The sequence below is a fragment of the Nymphalis io genome, chromosome 17 (genome assembly GCF_905147045.1).
Source record: "Nymphalis io chromosome 17, ilAglIoxx1.1, whole genome shotgun sequence".
Classification (NCBI taxonomy): Eukaryota; Metazoa; Arthropoda; class Insecta; order Lepidoptera; family Nymphalidae; genus Nymphalis; species Nymphalis io.
In genome coordinates this window covers 9,226,024-9,243,026 of record NC_065904.1, presented here as the reverse complement: position 1 = coordinate 9,243,026, position 17,003 = coordinate 9,226,024, and the positions used below count along the sequence as shown (strand labels likewise).

The 17,003-nt window shown below is 32.0% G+C and overlaps 2 protein-coding genes across 8 annotated transcripts in view; one reads left to right on the top strand and one right to left on the bottom strand.

The window, feature by feature from the left end:
- LOC126774665 (hillarin) overlaps nucleotides 1–17,003 on the top strand; it is a 56,041-nt gene that overhangs the window by 29,245 nt on the left and 9,793 nt on the right. The window lies entirely within an intron of this gene.
- Nucleotides 11,953–14,825, bottom strand: LOC126774673 (probable methylcrotonoyl-CoA carboxylase beta chain, mitochondrial). The gene has a single exon (XM_050496207.1). It carries the CDS (start codon nucleotides 14,777–14,779, stop codon nucleotides 13,106–13,108), a length of 1,674 nt encoding a protein of 557 aa, XP_050352164.1. The 5' UTR covers nucleotides 14,780–14,825; the 3' UTR covers nucleotides 11,953–13,105.

The window sequence follows — 17,003 nt, the reverse complement described above, 5'->3', positions numbered from 1 at the left end:
TTTCTTAGAAATATATTTTATGATTTTTTTTTGTATCGAAATAATATAATATATTTATAATATAATAGCTAACATAAAATATTATAAAATATCCAAATTGTATGCGTATCTAACTAAAGGTGCTTACAATTTTTATTATATAAATTATAAAGAACATACTTTATTTTCACTATTTATCGCAGTTAAATGCGTTCAATGAGGAAAATATATCGTAAAAATACTGTACCAGCAAATCACGTCAAAACTCAATAACACTTTAATACTAAGTACATATAATAATTTGACATATTACGTACAACAAACAACGCTTTCACTTTTTAAATTTATTTTATAAGTATAATATAATTTATCGTCGTGTCGGTTAATGGATGTAGATTGTAAGAATAAATTAAAGATTGCTATCAACAAAATTAATGCATAAATGTCACCCATGATATAATCCGCTGTAAGTATATCAGGTTATGAATGGAGTGGGTACGAACGACCTTGCGCCCACGCATCTCAATACAGTACGCTTTGTAACTGCCCCGTAAATGAAACCGAATTTTTATTTATTTTATTATATGTATTTATGTCAGCAATATTCTAAAACATATTACATATATACTTAGTCATATTTACTATAAAATTTCTACATTTCATTGCCTGTTTGCTACCTAAACCGAGAGAAACGAAAGGTCTTACTTTTGTTTTCAGATTATTTTAATATTGTCACTAAACCCCAGAATTATAGCCTTTATTTAACTTAGTACTGAGATAATAATAATAATCTCTTCTTGATCGTAATTCGGCCACGCCATTCAAAATAAATTTAGCTTTACCAGCGTGTGCGCCATCATGGGTGTACTCGCATAGATACTTGTTGAAAGGAAAACTCAAAAACTTGTTGCTGTTCCCATTCGAAATTTAAACACAGGATCTTTGAATGTGCAGCTGAATAAGCTAAACACTACAACGAGACAGTTATAGAAATAATATTAAACCATTACTTTATAAATGTTGCTTGCTCTTCTATCATATACTACAAACTGATAGCTGAACTAATCACCCACTTTATAATGTATTTAAGTAAGACTGGAAACTTTTATATAAATCTAAGATAATTTTATTTTGTACCATGCCTTGTTAAGTATTACCACAATAGTTGCTTTTGTAACACAAACAGCCTGCGGTTCCTTGCGACAGTATAACGACGCAGTTACGGCGTAACGCGGAAGGTTCAGGAACTACTAAATTTCAAAACTCTCTGCTCTGATTATTATTTTGTGCTTAATGTAGAAAATTGCTTGATAATCTTATTTACTTATTTCTAACTAATATCAAGGCTTTGTGCAAGACTCATTTATTAATTATTTGACTGTCAAACATGGAAATTTAATATTTAATTTAAATTTAATAGTGTTCCGTTCGCAAATAGTTATCAAGCAAAAAGAAAAGAAAATCGGTTGATAAACTGAGAAGTAAAAATTACTGAACAGATATGTATGTGTAATTTTTTTAATATATGTTTTCCTTTGGTCTCTACATACCAATCAAAATTAAAAATATGTACTGTACTATAATGACAGCAATGATTTTATTAATTTTACATATATTTTTTTTAATTTTGCGAAAACAATTCAATTCAAGTTTAGAAGGAGAATCGAACGCTCAACTTTTTTTCTAAACTGACAATATTAATAAACCATATATTAAAGACAGACAATATTTAACATCATAGATTCCTAACAGTTAAAGTTTCGGTTATGATATGACACCTATAATAATAGACACAAAGTCAGATTCATCAAATTGTACCAAAATAAAAGATTGTTTTTGAGTTATCAATATTAAATCTCAGGTTTTAAAACAATTACAATTATAGCAGAGGCCTCGTTCCCAACCAGCACTTATTTTAATCAAAGTGAATAACCTTTTCACCTCAAACTTAACCCACTAACATGACAAAAGGTCTGATTCTCACGCGAGAAATTACCGTAAGTTTTATAAACAAAATATTTCAAAAGTAAGTTTTAAAAATGTGTGAATTAACCGGTTCGTGAGGAACGAAAAATTATATTTACATAATTATTGCCACTATACACCCAAATGATGTCATTCTTAACATTATTAAAGTATGTCTAGGACCAACTTCTAGGTAAATAGCTCATGGAGTGGACGGTTTTATTATTTACTAGCTGCTTCGGGTGGTTCCACTCGTGTTATTGGGAAGAATGATATATCTAGCGACTCAATTTGACCATTGTATTATAATGATGGCCGAAAAAATACAAAAAAAAACAATAATAAATGTTATACTACATATCTAGTATACATGCATATGTCTAATGTCTTCTCAATTTTGATGTTAGCCGAATTTTAGTAAATTTAAAATGGCTATCATACCCTACTAACCGCTTTAATAGTAAGTATGTCATATAACGATCTATTTGACATAATCCCATTGTAAGAGCAGGATAAGTTTTAGTTTCATTTTAAGTTCGACAAGGATGCAACATACAAGATGACTTGTGACGACATGACTCGTTAAGCGATTTGACATATCAAGACGCGTAACGAGTCATGTCAAACGTTACGAATGTATTCTTACTATCGTCCGTTTGTAAGTATGTAAGTGTGTTTGTTAGGAAAATTGATAAATTAATGACTCTGTGAACTCCCTCTATGTGGCCTTATCCGTATTTTTTATCGAGTCGTAGGAAGTACCTGTGCTTTGTTACGCAAGGCGAAGACAATATTCTATTATATTTTGCATAAAATAACACAACTTACGCAGATTTTTTAATACTTTAAAACATTCCATAATATTAATTCGATAAATTATCTCTTTTATATCTAGTTGTATAGATACAAATGTTTTACATATTTTTTACATATTTTAACTGTTTCGCTTTGTAACTATTTTATAATAATCTTGTGATTAATCATACTTCCCCTGCGCTATCATTAACACGTTGAAGCCTTAATGAATTCATACATGTGAATGCCGCTGAATCCGGCCGTGGGAATAGCGGTCTATTTACAGTTTACACTGTGCACAAAGGCGAGCATAAATCATGAGGTTGCGCTGGCGCAGCAAAAACATCTGCACATCTAACATTCTGTAATTGCGACAAACACTAATAACCTCTGTAGTAATTATTGGACATTCTTATGATATTTTATAAATTTCTCATCTTATGTATCATTTATTGAACAAAACTTCTCTCAAAAATATGACGATGTGTGTTGTTTCCGGTACTCTACATTAGGCCGTTCGAATTTATTAAGACAAAAAAAAATAACGTTACATTAGCAGAAAAAAAAAGTCTTGCTATCAACACTTAGTGCCTCAACCATTCGAATGGAGATGGAAAACAAACCCACCAGTAAAAACATTTCTCATCCTGAAATCCTTTTTCTTGCATTGGCTTTGTGCAAACCTGTCTAGGAAAGAACCACTCATCATCATCATCATATCATAATCTACCGCCAAACAGCAAATCTTAGAGTATTGTGGTTTTCCGGTTTAAAGGGTGATTCAGCATAACAGTCACAATGAACATAACACCTTAGTTCGCAAGGTTGATAGCGCATTAATGTAAGACATGGTTAATATTTCTTACAGTACCTATTTCTATGTGCACTATTTCTATGTCACTTACCGCCGGGTGGCCCACTTACCAGTCCGCCAATCTATATTTGACATAAAGAAATGAAATAAGGTCACGCGAAAGAAGGTGACATATAATTAAAGTCACATCACAATAAACAACAACTAATTAAATGTTAGCGCTTATTTTTACTAGGTTACAACGTGCTTGCCTTCTGATCTTCAAAAGTCAAGAAACATTGTATATTTTACTCCTAATACAATGTTACGCTTGTTAAGACTTTCTTTCAAGAGTTTTAACGATTTCCTTAACGTAACTACAATAATGAATTATAGACATTATCAGTTAACAGCCATCGAGTGTGGCCATACGTATAAACAACATAACATTTGATTTAAAAATCCACGTGTTTTGCTCGCTGGGTATTACGACTTTTTTGTATTTATTACAAGTTTAACTGTTTGGTACATAATATTTGTTTTATGTAAATATTATAACATTAACAAAGTCTGTCTTCATCTTTATTATCCTAGTATATTTTAAAACGTCTTCTCACAATATTACCCTATAAAGCTATTCATTGCGTTCGGTTACACAATCGCGCCAATCATCCGGTCTTAATTAACAACTTTCCACAGTCAATGAACGGCACCGGCTGAATGCCTACAGCGTTGGAGTAAAAAAATATAAAACCTTTTCGGTACGATGTGGTTCTTAATATTTAAACTTTGTGCATATGAAATAAATTATACTTCGAGGCGGTCTCGTCGCTTTTAGAAATGTTTCTTACTTTAATTGACAAGAAACAACAAAAAGTTCGCATATTTGGTAATTAAGTTCAAACATGTCTAGTTGCTATGATTTGAAATAAGGAATTGATTTTTAAATTCACAAAACATATAAATCAACAAATTTTGCACTGTCATTCAAAATATAATAATTAAGACATTTTTTTTCTTTTTCGACCATATTTCAAAATAAATGGCTAAATGTTTAATTTTTTCTTAAAAGGTTGGAAAAAAATAAATCATGTCAATTGTATTCCCACACATTATTTCGAAACATCTTAGGCTGTGTGAATCGAGGTCTTTGCCTTACGTACTTACTCTGGTAAATTATTAGTTACCTCCTTAATATGCACCAAAAAACTTTTAATATCAGGTTATTTTTTAGAACAACACAATTGAGTTATTAAGTACGTGTACAGAGCTAACGTTTTTATAACACCCATATTAACAAATTTACAAAGAGAAATGAATTTAATTATTTGATATACTTAAATTATATATTTTTAAACTTATAATTTATTTAGTTAGTTACCAATATTTGTGAGTACTTAATAATTAAATTAATTAAATATGGTCAATACATCATAATTCAATTCTGTTTCAAGTTAAAATATATCAAAACTCAAGTTTATTGATATTTCTTCTCTAATACGAGGTAGGTAGGTATTCCTTCAATCAATATGTAAGTATAATGTTTCTATATTTAATCAAGATTTTGATTCTATTTTACTAATTGAACTCGTTATAAAAATGAGCGGAAAACTATCAACGCACATCCTAAACTATAATACCTATACTAAAAAAAAAAAAATTTGGGAACTTGATTTTAAGGGCAGCCTCGATATTCAAAATTCATCGAAGCGATTTAATGTGTCATTCTTTTTTTAACACATAACGACATATGACCATACACGTAATTGGCATTAGGCGTTGATTAAAACTTACTATTACGTTTTTTACGTAGGCAGTTTTCGATTTCTTAGGAAACGACATTTCCTAAGAAACGTATTATATAATATAAACGTCGATGAGAAAACTTTGTGAGAAACTCAACGAACATAAAAAAAATACAATGCAAATTATTACTTTAATTCTAACTGAAATAAATATTATTTTAAAATTATAACAAAACCATTATAAAATTATTTAAGCTTGTATTTATTATCTATATATGGTTCAAATAAAATATATTAATCGGTAAAAAATCTTTCACACACATACGCAATTCTACGTTATTTGCATGTGTGAGTTGAGGCAATGTTATGTTAATAAACACTTGTGGGAACTGCGTAGGCTGTGATCAGTATAAGGCAATTTATAATTAAGTATAGCATAAACTTTAGTAAATGAAACAGTCATGATACTGCTAAGTGTGATGTTATTGGTTAAACGTTCATCACCACGCCTTAGTAATATGATACATGCCTTGTAGAGATACAGGTTATCATAGATTAAGATATTTATTAATTTAAAAATATATTTAAAAGTCATTTAACGAATAATATTTTATACAGATTAAAAAGAAGGGCGTAGTAGATGACGCCGAAGTAGATCAACGTTTTATTGACACGGTATAGACTTGTAAAACTTATTCAAAAGTTTATTAATTATTATTATAATTATAATTTTTCATTAAGTTTATAATTATAATTTCATAATACTCATGGAAAACTATCATTTCTCGTGATATATGTGGTATTAACTTTTTGGAGGGAGATGCTAATATTTCAAAGGCCACAAGAAGCATATTGCTTTAGTAATACTAGTAAAAAAATTGTGATTAGTCGATATGCAAAGACAAGAGAAAATCAATTGTAAAGGTACAAATTACAAGTTTATTTGACTTTTTTTATTAAAAGGAAACAAAGAGGATCTTGTGAACTTTACTCAATAAAAACTAAATAAGAAAAATTTAACAAAACAAAGCAAACGCCATTCTTCGCTTTCGCGGTAGGATATCTAATATAATAAGTAAAATTTGGCCATTATTAAAAATAAACATACAAAAAAAAACATTTTTTGACTTAAAACAAACTTAATTCATCCAAATATATGAATTAATAATTAAAATAAATGTACGAGTAAATTAAAATATACAATGAAGAAAAGATCGAGAAACTCCATGTGAATAATAATTCGTATTCGTTCGTAACAGCCTGTGAATGTCCCACTGCTGGGCTAAAGGCCTCCTCTCCCTTTTTGAGGAGAAGGTTTGGAGCTTATTCCACCTCGCTACTAAAGTGCGGATTGGTGGAATACACATGTGGCAGAATTTCAGTGAAATTAGACACATGCAGGTTTCCTCACGATGTTTTCCTTCACCGTAAAGCACGAGAGGAATTTTAATCACAAATTAAGCACATGAAAATTCAGTGGTGCTTGCCCGGGTTTGAACCCACGGTCATCGGTTAAGATTCACGCGTTCTTACCACTGGACCATCTAGGCTTATGTAAATAATAATAAAAAATAATTAAAAGGACATAAAGGTTTCATTTAAAAACGTTACATCTAAGTGTTGCATTCTAAAGAACTTTTACTTCACAAACAACATGTTAACGTGTTTGAGTAATCGTTACCCGTTTACAGCTTACAAGATAATAGAGTTCTTAAAAGAATTGCCCACTAACGCCATCTGCACTGCAATAATACTACATACTAAACAGGAATGTTGAGAAGAAATAATAGGAATCACGTGGTAAGACATCTCGTTAATGTCTATTTGAATTACAAAATACTACACACGCAGAATTAAACGCATATGCGGAATGTTAGGGGCCGTTTTCACACACGGATACATAAGGATTAAGTTTGTTTAGGAACGCCTGATTGTATGTTTAGGACCTTAAGAAATTCTCATTTTGTTTTTTTTTTTAAATTTATAACAGGAAGACGGTCGTAAAGGCTTTCTGATAATCACTTCTGCCCATATCGGACATTAAAAGAAAAACAAAAATCATTCTTTGCGCTGACAATGTACTGCCAACCTTGATATATAAAATAAGTTTATATTTCACTGAAAGTGACGAATTCTATTTCCAAATATACAATCCGTGTTGTACTTTCAATCTTAGAATATTTGATACAGAATTTTTATCACGCACGCGAAAATTAACGTCTTCGTTCTAAAATCTCGGTGATATAAAATAATAAATATTAAAAGAAAAACATAGTCCTATTATAACATATAACTCTTTTACGGTATTAAGTAAGTATTATGTACTTAATTGCTCATAAAATTATTTAGTCGTTACTTATGCCATTAAATATTAAATAAATTAAAGTTAACTTCTAAAACATTGTCTTCTGCGTGAATTCAATTAAGATTAACTAACATGTAACATATAGAAAGTTCGTTATGAATATTGAAACATATTGCTATTTTTATGTGTTTTTTGTATTAAGAATTATTTAAATTAATTCAAATCGAATAACGAATCATGATCGCGTTTGAAAGGTGGCAAAAATGCTAGCAGCATTTCTTTGTTGAATTGCAATGAGTGAGAAATGACATGATAAAATGAAAGCCGAGATGGCCCAGTGGTAAGAACACGTGAATCTTAACCGATGATCGTGGGTTCAAACCCGGGCAAACAACATTGAATTTTTCATGTACTTAATTTGTGATAATAATTCATCTCGTGCTTTACGGTAAAGGAAAACATCGTGAGGAAACCTGCATGTGTCTAATTTCACTGAAATTCTGCTACATGTGTATTCCACAAACCCACACTGGAGCAACTTGATGGAATAAGCTCCAAACCTTCTACTCAAAAAGGGAGAGGAGGCCTTTAGCCTAGCAGTGGGATATTCACAGGCTGTTACGGATTACGGAGAAATGACGAGGGAATAGTAAATATAAAAAATACATAAGCAAATATAAAAGTACCTTTACAAAACATGCTATTTAAATAATCCGCAATAGTACTTGTATATAAGTGTAGTTATTAATTGCTGTGGAGTCGACTTCCTGCTCCGAGGGATTATGCTTTCAAATGCGCTTATTATAACTTCAAATCACACGTAGATATGAATATTCCGCTTATTCATTATCTTGATTTTATATATGTTAACGTGTTAAATCATTTACATATGCAGACATACTAACAACTTACCTATATTACGAGTATAACTACATTGAGTTTTCAAGAAAGTTATTTCGAAATAGAATGAAATAATTATCGTTATAAAATGTTATTAAAGAAAAATAAATAATAATAATCTTTTAACAATCGGATGATTCCAATTAAATAATTAAATATTAGTTGTATTTAATAATTTTATTCCCTATCCCAAAATTCCCTTATTCATCTCTTCAGGTAACATTTGGCCATAATATTACTATATAATAATAATATTCAATATAATACATATGGATTTTTGATATACTTAACTTTTTCTCTATAGGATCTTTTTACATATAGGAAAATACGCATCAGTACTGGTATATATAAAAAATAATTATAATAACTTCCTAACCGATTTCGACCACGGATCACTGCCTATTTCAATGACTAGACTGCACAAGTGCAGACTCTATTTCCTCATTCTGATAGTCCGAGTCGGTTAATCCAGCACGGAGAGAGTTTAGGCGCGAAACCAACTTAGCCTTGCGGGCTTTCCAAGGCACGCGATTCTAAATACTGACAAATTCCAAAATCCAGCTTGTTACTGAGAATTACTTGACAGAAAACACAATAAACATGCTGGACCTGGAATTTGGATCTTGAGTCTGACTTATAAACTAGATTAAGCTAGATAATAAATTAGATTAGGTATATATCGATATATTTATTTATTTATTTATTCACCAATTGTTAGAGCATTGATCGTAAAGTTCGTTATATATATTTTTTTTGTAAACAAAGTAATTAAAGGCAAAACCTTTAGAAACGTTCCGTTTTGCATAAATGCATGCGAAATTATTGTACTTTAGCGGTACTCTATACAAAGAAAACCTACACACTATACAGCGCCTCTTCGACTTCATCTACAACCAATTACTCACGGCCCACGTACTGTTACTTTTAGGCGATTAACAAATTTACAACTTCGAATTTAATTAACATGGTACGTTTCACTTAATAAACATTGTATAATAATACATAGATGTTGGTTAATGTTGTGAACCATGTACTACTTATAAGTAAATAATAATAATATTCTGGGATAATATCATCTGATCCCAAATTAAGCAGAGCTTGTACTTGGAAACCAGACAACTGATATACTAGGTACCATATATGATATACTGATATAGTAGGGTAGGTACCACCCACTCATCAGATATCCTACCGCAAAACAGCAATACTTGGTATTGTTGTGTTCCGGTTTGAAGGGTGAGTGAGCCAGTGTAATTACAGGCACAAGGGACATAACATCTTAGTTCCCAAGGTTGGTGGCGCATTGGTGATGTAAGCGATGGTTAACATTTCTTACAAGGCGAATGTCTAAGGGCGTTTGGTGACCACTTACCATCAGGTGGCCCATATGCTCGTCCGCCTTCCTATTCTATAAAAAAAAAAATACTACATATACTACTTTTCTTTTTGTAAATAAATACTTATATAGATAATTACACCCAGACTCAGGACAAACAGAGATGTTCATGCACACAAATGTCTGTCCTGGGAATCGACACCACAACCTTCGGTGTGAAAGGCAATCTACCAACCACGCCAACCGGCTTGTCAAATTCACAATGTATCAAAATAAGTCTATTAATATCCTTTATTCTTACTTTTCTTACTACACAAAATGTAATTCACATCTTCATTCAATGCTAACTTTATTAAATGTCAAGATTGTAAAATTAATGAATACAATGACGTACATATCTAAAAATATATATACAAATTGATATGATATTATCAAATATTCTCTTTTCATCTTTTTACAGTTTTTTTTTTAAATAATTCAAATTGTTTTATTTTTGTGATCATTATTATCGATAAAGGCGATATGTTTTTGTTTATTTATTTTTATAACTATTTGAAAACCCATGTCCAAGAGTCACATGGAAAGCTTATTGTTTTTACATTATTGGTTCATTAGTAACATATCTTTTGTGGGTATTTGATGTAGATCGACTAGACGAGAACGTAACAGGTTTGCAACCCTTTTTTTAACGCTGGAAAAACGCATTAAGCTTTTCCCCCACGGGAACAGTGGGGGGGTATGTGGGGCCCTGAACATCAGAATACCCACTAAAAAACCAGCGGTACCCTTTCCGTCTTGACGAGAGCGCCACGGTGTCGCTTTCGCATGCTACCGTAACGCAGGTTTGCAACCCAGGCGAACCGTTGAGTATTCATGTGGTTAATGTGTGTTTAAAATTTATTTTGTGAAAACGACGTGAGGAAATGTATGTGATAGATGCAAATCTGACAAATCTGTTTAATTCACAAACTGGCATAAAATCCTTAACTTCTCAAATGGAAAGGCGGCCTTATCTCAGTAGCGGACATTTGCAAGATTCTGCTTAACTTTTAAATATGTATATTTGTCTTCAAAGTCATATTGTTCCTTATAAAATACATAGCAGAAATTAATCGACAAATTAACGAAGCATGCAGTTCAATTGCTTTCAACGAAGCCGTAATCGTAACAATGGCTGAATAATAATATTATTTACTTTAATTGTCATCGAGGCTAAACCAACGAAGCTTATATTGTAAGTAAATAAGCAAATATCCTGTCAGAGATATGCACTAGGCGATTTTTAATAAATACCTTTATATAAATAGTATCGTTTAGTATTTATTTGCAATTGCTTGATAGACAATTGCTATGACACACATTGAATGATAATTATCAATATGTGTTGCGTATTCCTAGAGTTCACTTTAACACTATTGATTTTAAACTTTTTATTAAATTATATGTAACATAAATGAAAAAAATAAAAAATAAAAAATTATTTAATATTCTGGCACGTTTTCAGTGGTGATTAGTAAATAAAATTACAGTTTATATATTTAATTTCATGTGACACATTCTTACAATGTTTTCTTTCACCGCTGAGCACGATGAACTATAAACAAAGATTAAACGCATCAAAAATTTAGCGCAGCCACCCTGGATTTGAAGTCACGATGTTCGGTTAAGATTCTATCCACTAAACCAACTCCACTCAAAATTATAAGGCAATGTAATGTCTAAACCAATTAGAATTCGATGGGAATTTTCTCGAAGAATGATTACAGCACAGACAAAGACAAACAAAAACAGATCGCCACCGATGTTCATTCGGCATACAAATCGGCAATTTACTCTCTTAATAGCTACTAGTGAAGGATTTCTTATAAAGAATGCATGTGGCAAAAACTGCGCGTGCGGCTAAGATTGGAAAGCGTAAAATGTACTGCAAGATATATGATGAATGTGCGTTGTTGTGGCATTTATTAATGTCGAGTGATGTAAGTTGACCATGTATTTAAAAACATATATAGTTTACAACTGTTAGAATATTCATTAGGTGATATTAAATTAAATGTCTAAGAATAATATTGTTATCTATCGGTGAAGCGTAACGATCAGATTAAATAAAAGACACTTACTTTTTATTTGAAAGCATCGTAAATGCATATATATTAACTTTATTTACATAAATAAATATACTGTCTACAGTGAACTTGTCGATATAACACGGAATATCTAAATAAAATAGCTAACGCCCGCCATGCGTTGCATTACTTGACTCTCGCGCACCCTATTTTACTTTGATGTTCCTATACCGGAAACCTACACGCAATTGTTAATAACAACTTTAAAAAGTAACAACTCAATCAGATGAACGATACTTAAACGTATAATAATATACGAACGAAAATATATTTAAATACAAATAAAAAACATGTTTAATATTTTTTTTACGGCGATCACTTGAACGCTGTAGAAGTTCATGTGCTATAGCGCCAACTCAAAAAAATCACATCAAAACGGATAGTGTATAAACCTTCTCCATAAAAAATACATATATGTGCCAACTTTTATGGCAATCGGTCAAACGGTCTCGAAGCCTCTCAATCTCAATCAGATATACTAACATACTTTTCTATATATAAGATTTAGATAACTCAATCACTTTCATTACAACAGTCATAAAAACAACAATTGATACTGTTCCTAAATTAGCTGTGTATTAAAAATACGTGAACCCAACAAGCTGTATTCACAGGTCGTATTAATTTACATATTAATAAGAGGCGGATATTGTTTTTATCGCACTATTGTTCTCGATGTAATTATGTTGTTCTTTCTAAACGTGCCCTGCTTACCGTCGATTTAAACTAAATTTTATTACTTACACAGTAAAGTTGAAATTTATTTGCCATGTTGTTTCCAAAACAGATTGATCCAAATTGATTAATGAGACGAATATCCTTAATAAAAGTGTTGTGTTTGAGACTAAAGTTATCTAATAGTCCGGAATGAAACTTTGACTTTTATAATAGTTGTTGTATAATTTACTGTGAAACGGAATACGATAAAATATATATATTTCATTAATATCCAATTTGTTTATTCGAATATTGTGAACAGTTTGTATTTTTTTATTCTTAAATAAAAATAATGACTGCGATACTGCTATCAACACTGATAAACGTAATCATTAAACAAATCAAGATTCATTAAATTGTAACAGAATTACCACTTCGAAACAGTGTTATCATAAATAGCACTCTTTATCACACATTTAAACTTGTCCTTCAAACTTATCATTTTCACATTCTGAAAACACCGAATTTACTGTCTCTGAATGGAGCGTTCAAAGCAACTGATAAACTAAGTCCTATAACTTTTCGTGTATCTCTCGGAGCCACTATACCGTCATCCCAAAGCCGAGCCGTACTATAATATGGCCGACCTTCTTTTTCAAATTGAGCTTCTAAAGGTCCTCTAACTTTTCTCTCGTCTTCATCTGTCCAGGTTTTGCCATCTCTATTAGCCTTCTCTTTAGCTACTAACGAAAGAACGGTAGCGGCTTGAGGTCCTCCCATTACAGAAATTCTGGCATTCGGCCACATGTACAAGAAACTTGGAGAGTAGGCTCTACCACACATACCGTAATTACCTGCCCCAAAACTACCGCCTACTATAACGGTTATCTTAGGCCCTTTGAAACAGCTTACAGCTGTTACCATTTTTGCGCCATTCTTTGCAATCCCACCAGCTTCGGCCTCCCTACCTACCATAAATCCAGTGATATTTTGAAGGAACAATAAAGGTATTTTCCGAGCAGCACAAAGTTGAATGAAATGCGAACCTTTTAAAGCAGCTTCCGATTGTAACACTCCATTATTACCGATGACGCCCACAGCATGTCCATATATAGACGCGAATCCACATACTAATGTCTCGCCATATAGTTGTTTAAATTCATGGAATCTACTGCCATCAACTACTCTAGCAATTACTTCACGGATGTCAAAAGGCCTTTGTATATTAGCCCCCACAATACCATGTAGATCCTCAATATCATGTAGTGGATTATCGACTTTTGGACTATACACTCTCACTCTTTGATCATTATTCCAGTTTAGGTTTGCAACGACATTCCTAGCCAAGTGTAATGCATGCTCATCATCTTGAGCATAATGGTCAGTTACTCCGGATTGACGACAATGTAAGTCAGCACCTCCTAGATCCTCGGCTGAAACTGATTCACCTGTAGCCGCCTTCACTAATGGTGGGCCGGCCAAGAAAATTGTACCTTGGTTCTTAATTATAATACTTTCGTCAGACATACTCGGAATATATGCACCGCCAGCCGTACAAGATCCCATTACAACGGATATTTGTGGTATACCTTCTGAAGACATATTTGCTTGATTATAAAATATCCTGCCGAAGTGTTCTCTATCCGGAAATACATCCGCTTGGTCAGGTAAATGAGCTCCACCCGAGTCAACGAGATAAATGCAAGGAAGCCGGCATTCCTGTGCAATTGCCTGAGCTCTTAAGTGTTTCTTGACGGTGATAGGAAAATAAGTTCCTCCTTTAACGGTAGCGTCGTTCGCAACAATCATGCAGTCCCGACCTTGAACTTTACCGATAGCAGTAACGATGCCGGCGCTCGGCACCTGACCTTTGTACATATCAGTGGCGGCCAATGTGCTTAGTTCTAAAACGTCGCTTCCTTCGTCGACTAACCGGTTAATCCTGTCTCTTACTAGTAATTTTCCCCTCGCCGTGTGCCTTTTTACCGCCTCCTCAGGGCCGCCTTTGATAGCGTCATTTGTTTTCAGACGTAGCTCCTCGACAAGTTCTTCCATTTTTGTCTTATTTTCTTGATAGTAAGGATCATTTCTGTTTGGCTCACTTCCTATCACTGTAGCATAACTGTACTGCCGGCACTTTACATTCAACCGCCGTAAACCTTTTACTAATTTAAGCATTTTCGCGTTAAAAATACATGCATTAAACACGACCGAAGCGCGAGTTTGTTTCTCGCTACTGACGATAATGTAATAACAGTTATCAGAACGATTAAGTTGTACGTTGTATGACTACAGTTTCGTCAAGCGAGTTGACCCTCGATGATAAAAATTCGAATAATTAAACAATTGTGAATTGTTAACGCGTTGTTTTATTATTTACATACGCGTAAAATTATCAAACAATCCACGTCTTATACTATCTTTGCATAATAATATGCAGTAAAGTAAATGACAATGGCACGCTTTTTGTTTTACCGACGCTAAACGCATATAAAATTGCAAATAAAATAACACGCCCTAGTTACGGCGGCGATGACGTAAGTTTTTAGTGTAATGAATGAATTAAAACTCGTATAAACTATAGACTACTAGTTTAAAAATACGAACAGGTATAATTTCTACAAATGTTATTAATTAAGTTTAGAACTGGGATGTGTTTGCCAGAAAATAACATTCTATTTCAAAATTTAATAATAGAACGTACGTAATTATGGTGAAATGAAATATAAATACTACTCAGATCTTAATAAACTTTAAAGTTATCTTTCTGGACAACACCTTCCTGCAGCGGCTTCCATACTTGAAGCAAAACAGAGCTTATACACGGATGTGTGTGCAACTGTGCATGCTTATTCATATTTATTTACATATCAATTCATCACCCAATAATCCTTGAACAAGCGATATACAATAGAATATTTGAAATTAATTATATCGAGAGAGCTCGGCACGTACCGGCGAACAGACGGTCGTATTATATCAAACAATCAAAAGGTGAATGACTTCCATCACTTTCGATGACCGCCACGAGGGGGCGACACAGGTGCCAATGTGACGTAGTCATAATTTTCATAATGAGTCAAAGTCTCATACGTAAAAACATAATTTAAAATTTCCGTATATAGTACTTACTTGTAATACGTTTATGTAAATTTAATACAAAATATTAAATGTTGTTTTAAGCTATTTATTAATATAAATGATACATAAATTAACCTAAAATGTATTTTTTTTACAAAAAGTAATGATTAATACGTATTATTTGGATTAATAATAAGATAAGAGTTTTACGCTATTATCAATATTATAATCACGGCAATAAATAAATTAGCTATTATTACTACAAAACTGAAATAATACATAATCATAAATATCATTTTAAGTTCAATAGTAAAATATGTATAATTACATCACTACAAAGATTAAATGGAAGTATCACTTAATTAAGTAATTACAAGGTAAGAAAGAAGACATAAAATAGGTAAAAGGACTGTGTGCGCGAAGACATGAGCAACGAAACAGTGAAATATGACTAGAATAATAAATAAATAATAAATAGAACGGAAAAAAATATAGCCATAACGTTCGGCGTAGCTTAATGGCCATAAAAGTATCTTGTAGACTTTCAATTTTTTTTGTATAAGAAACTTCATTTAATCTTTCAATCTTACACAGTGCAAAATATAGCAATATTTACAGCCCTATCATTACTTTTATTTAAAAGATTTTGTACATCAGCCCCATCAAACGCTATTTGTAATAATAACCACAGATTATAAATTACTTAATTTTTGGTGAATATTTCGATAAATAATTAAATAAATATTGACTTACCTTTATTTTATTATAATAATAATGAATTTAATCATAAAAATAAATGATTAAGAAATGACCATTGTTAATGATTATTTTTGTGAGCTTGACCTGGATTTATAGCCTATAAAACTATGTACATAAGTTAGATAGACGAAATACCAAAATAGTGAGAATATTCAATGGCCCATACATATGTATATCGATAATCAAGCGAACGGAGATCGCAAAACTGTTCCTATATTTCATATAAACCTGTATAATATGACGTCGCAGGATTCATCCGATATGGAATGTAACTGCTGTTACACGTTCCCATAGTGCCGGAAACAGCGACAAAGCGATGTAACCATTATATTATGTTAAAGGTTATTTGAATTACTCACAGCGCGTTCCCACAACATAAATCATTTCTTAGACAGAATTATTCCGTAACTAGTATCAAATACATGTTATGTAAAATTTTAGATTATACTGAAATTATCAAATCGTATAAGTGCCCTGAGAATACTAATATGATAAATTGCAGAATTATTTATGATAACTAGACACTTGCAAATATGTGTTGTATTTGGCTTACATTAATTGT

Excerpts from the sequence above, each read along its gene's own strand:
- LOC126774673 (XM_050496207.1), bottom strand. The coding sequence starts at position 14,779 with ATGCTTAAATTAGTAAAAGGTTTACGGCGGTTGAATGTAAAGTGCCGG.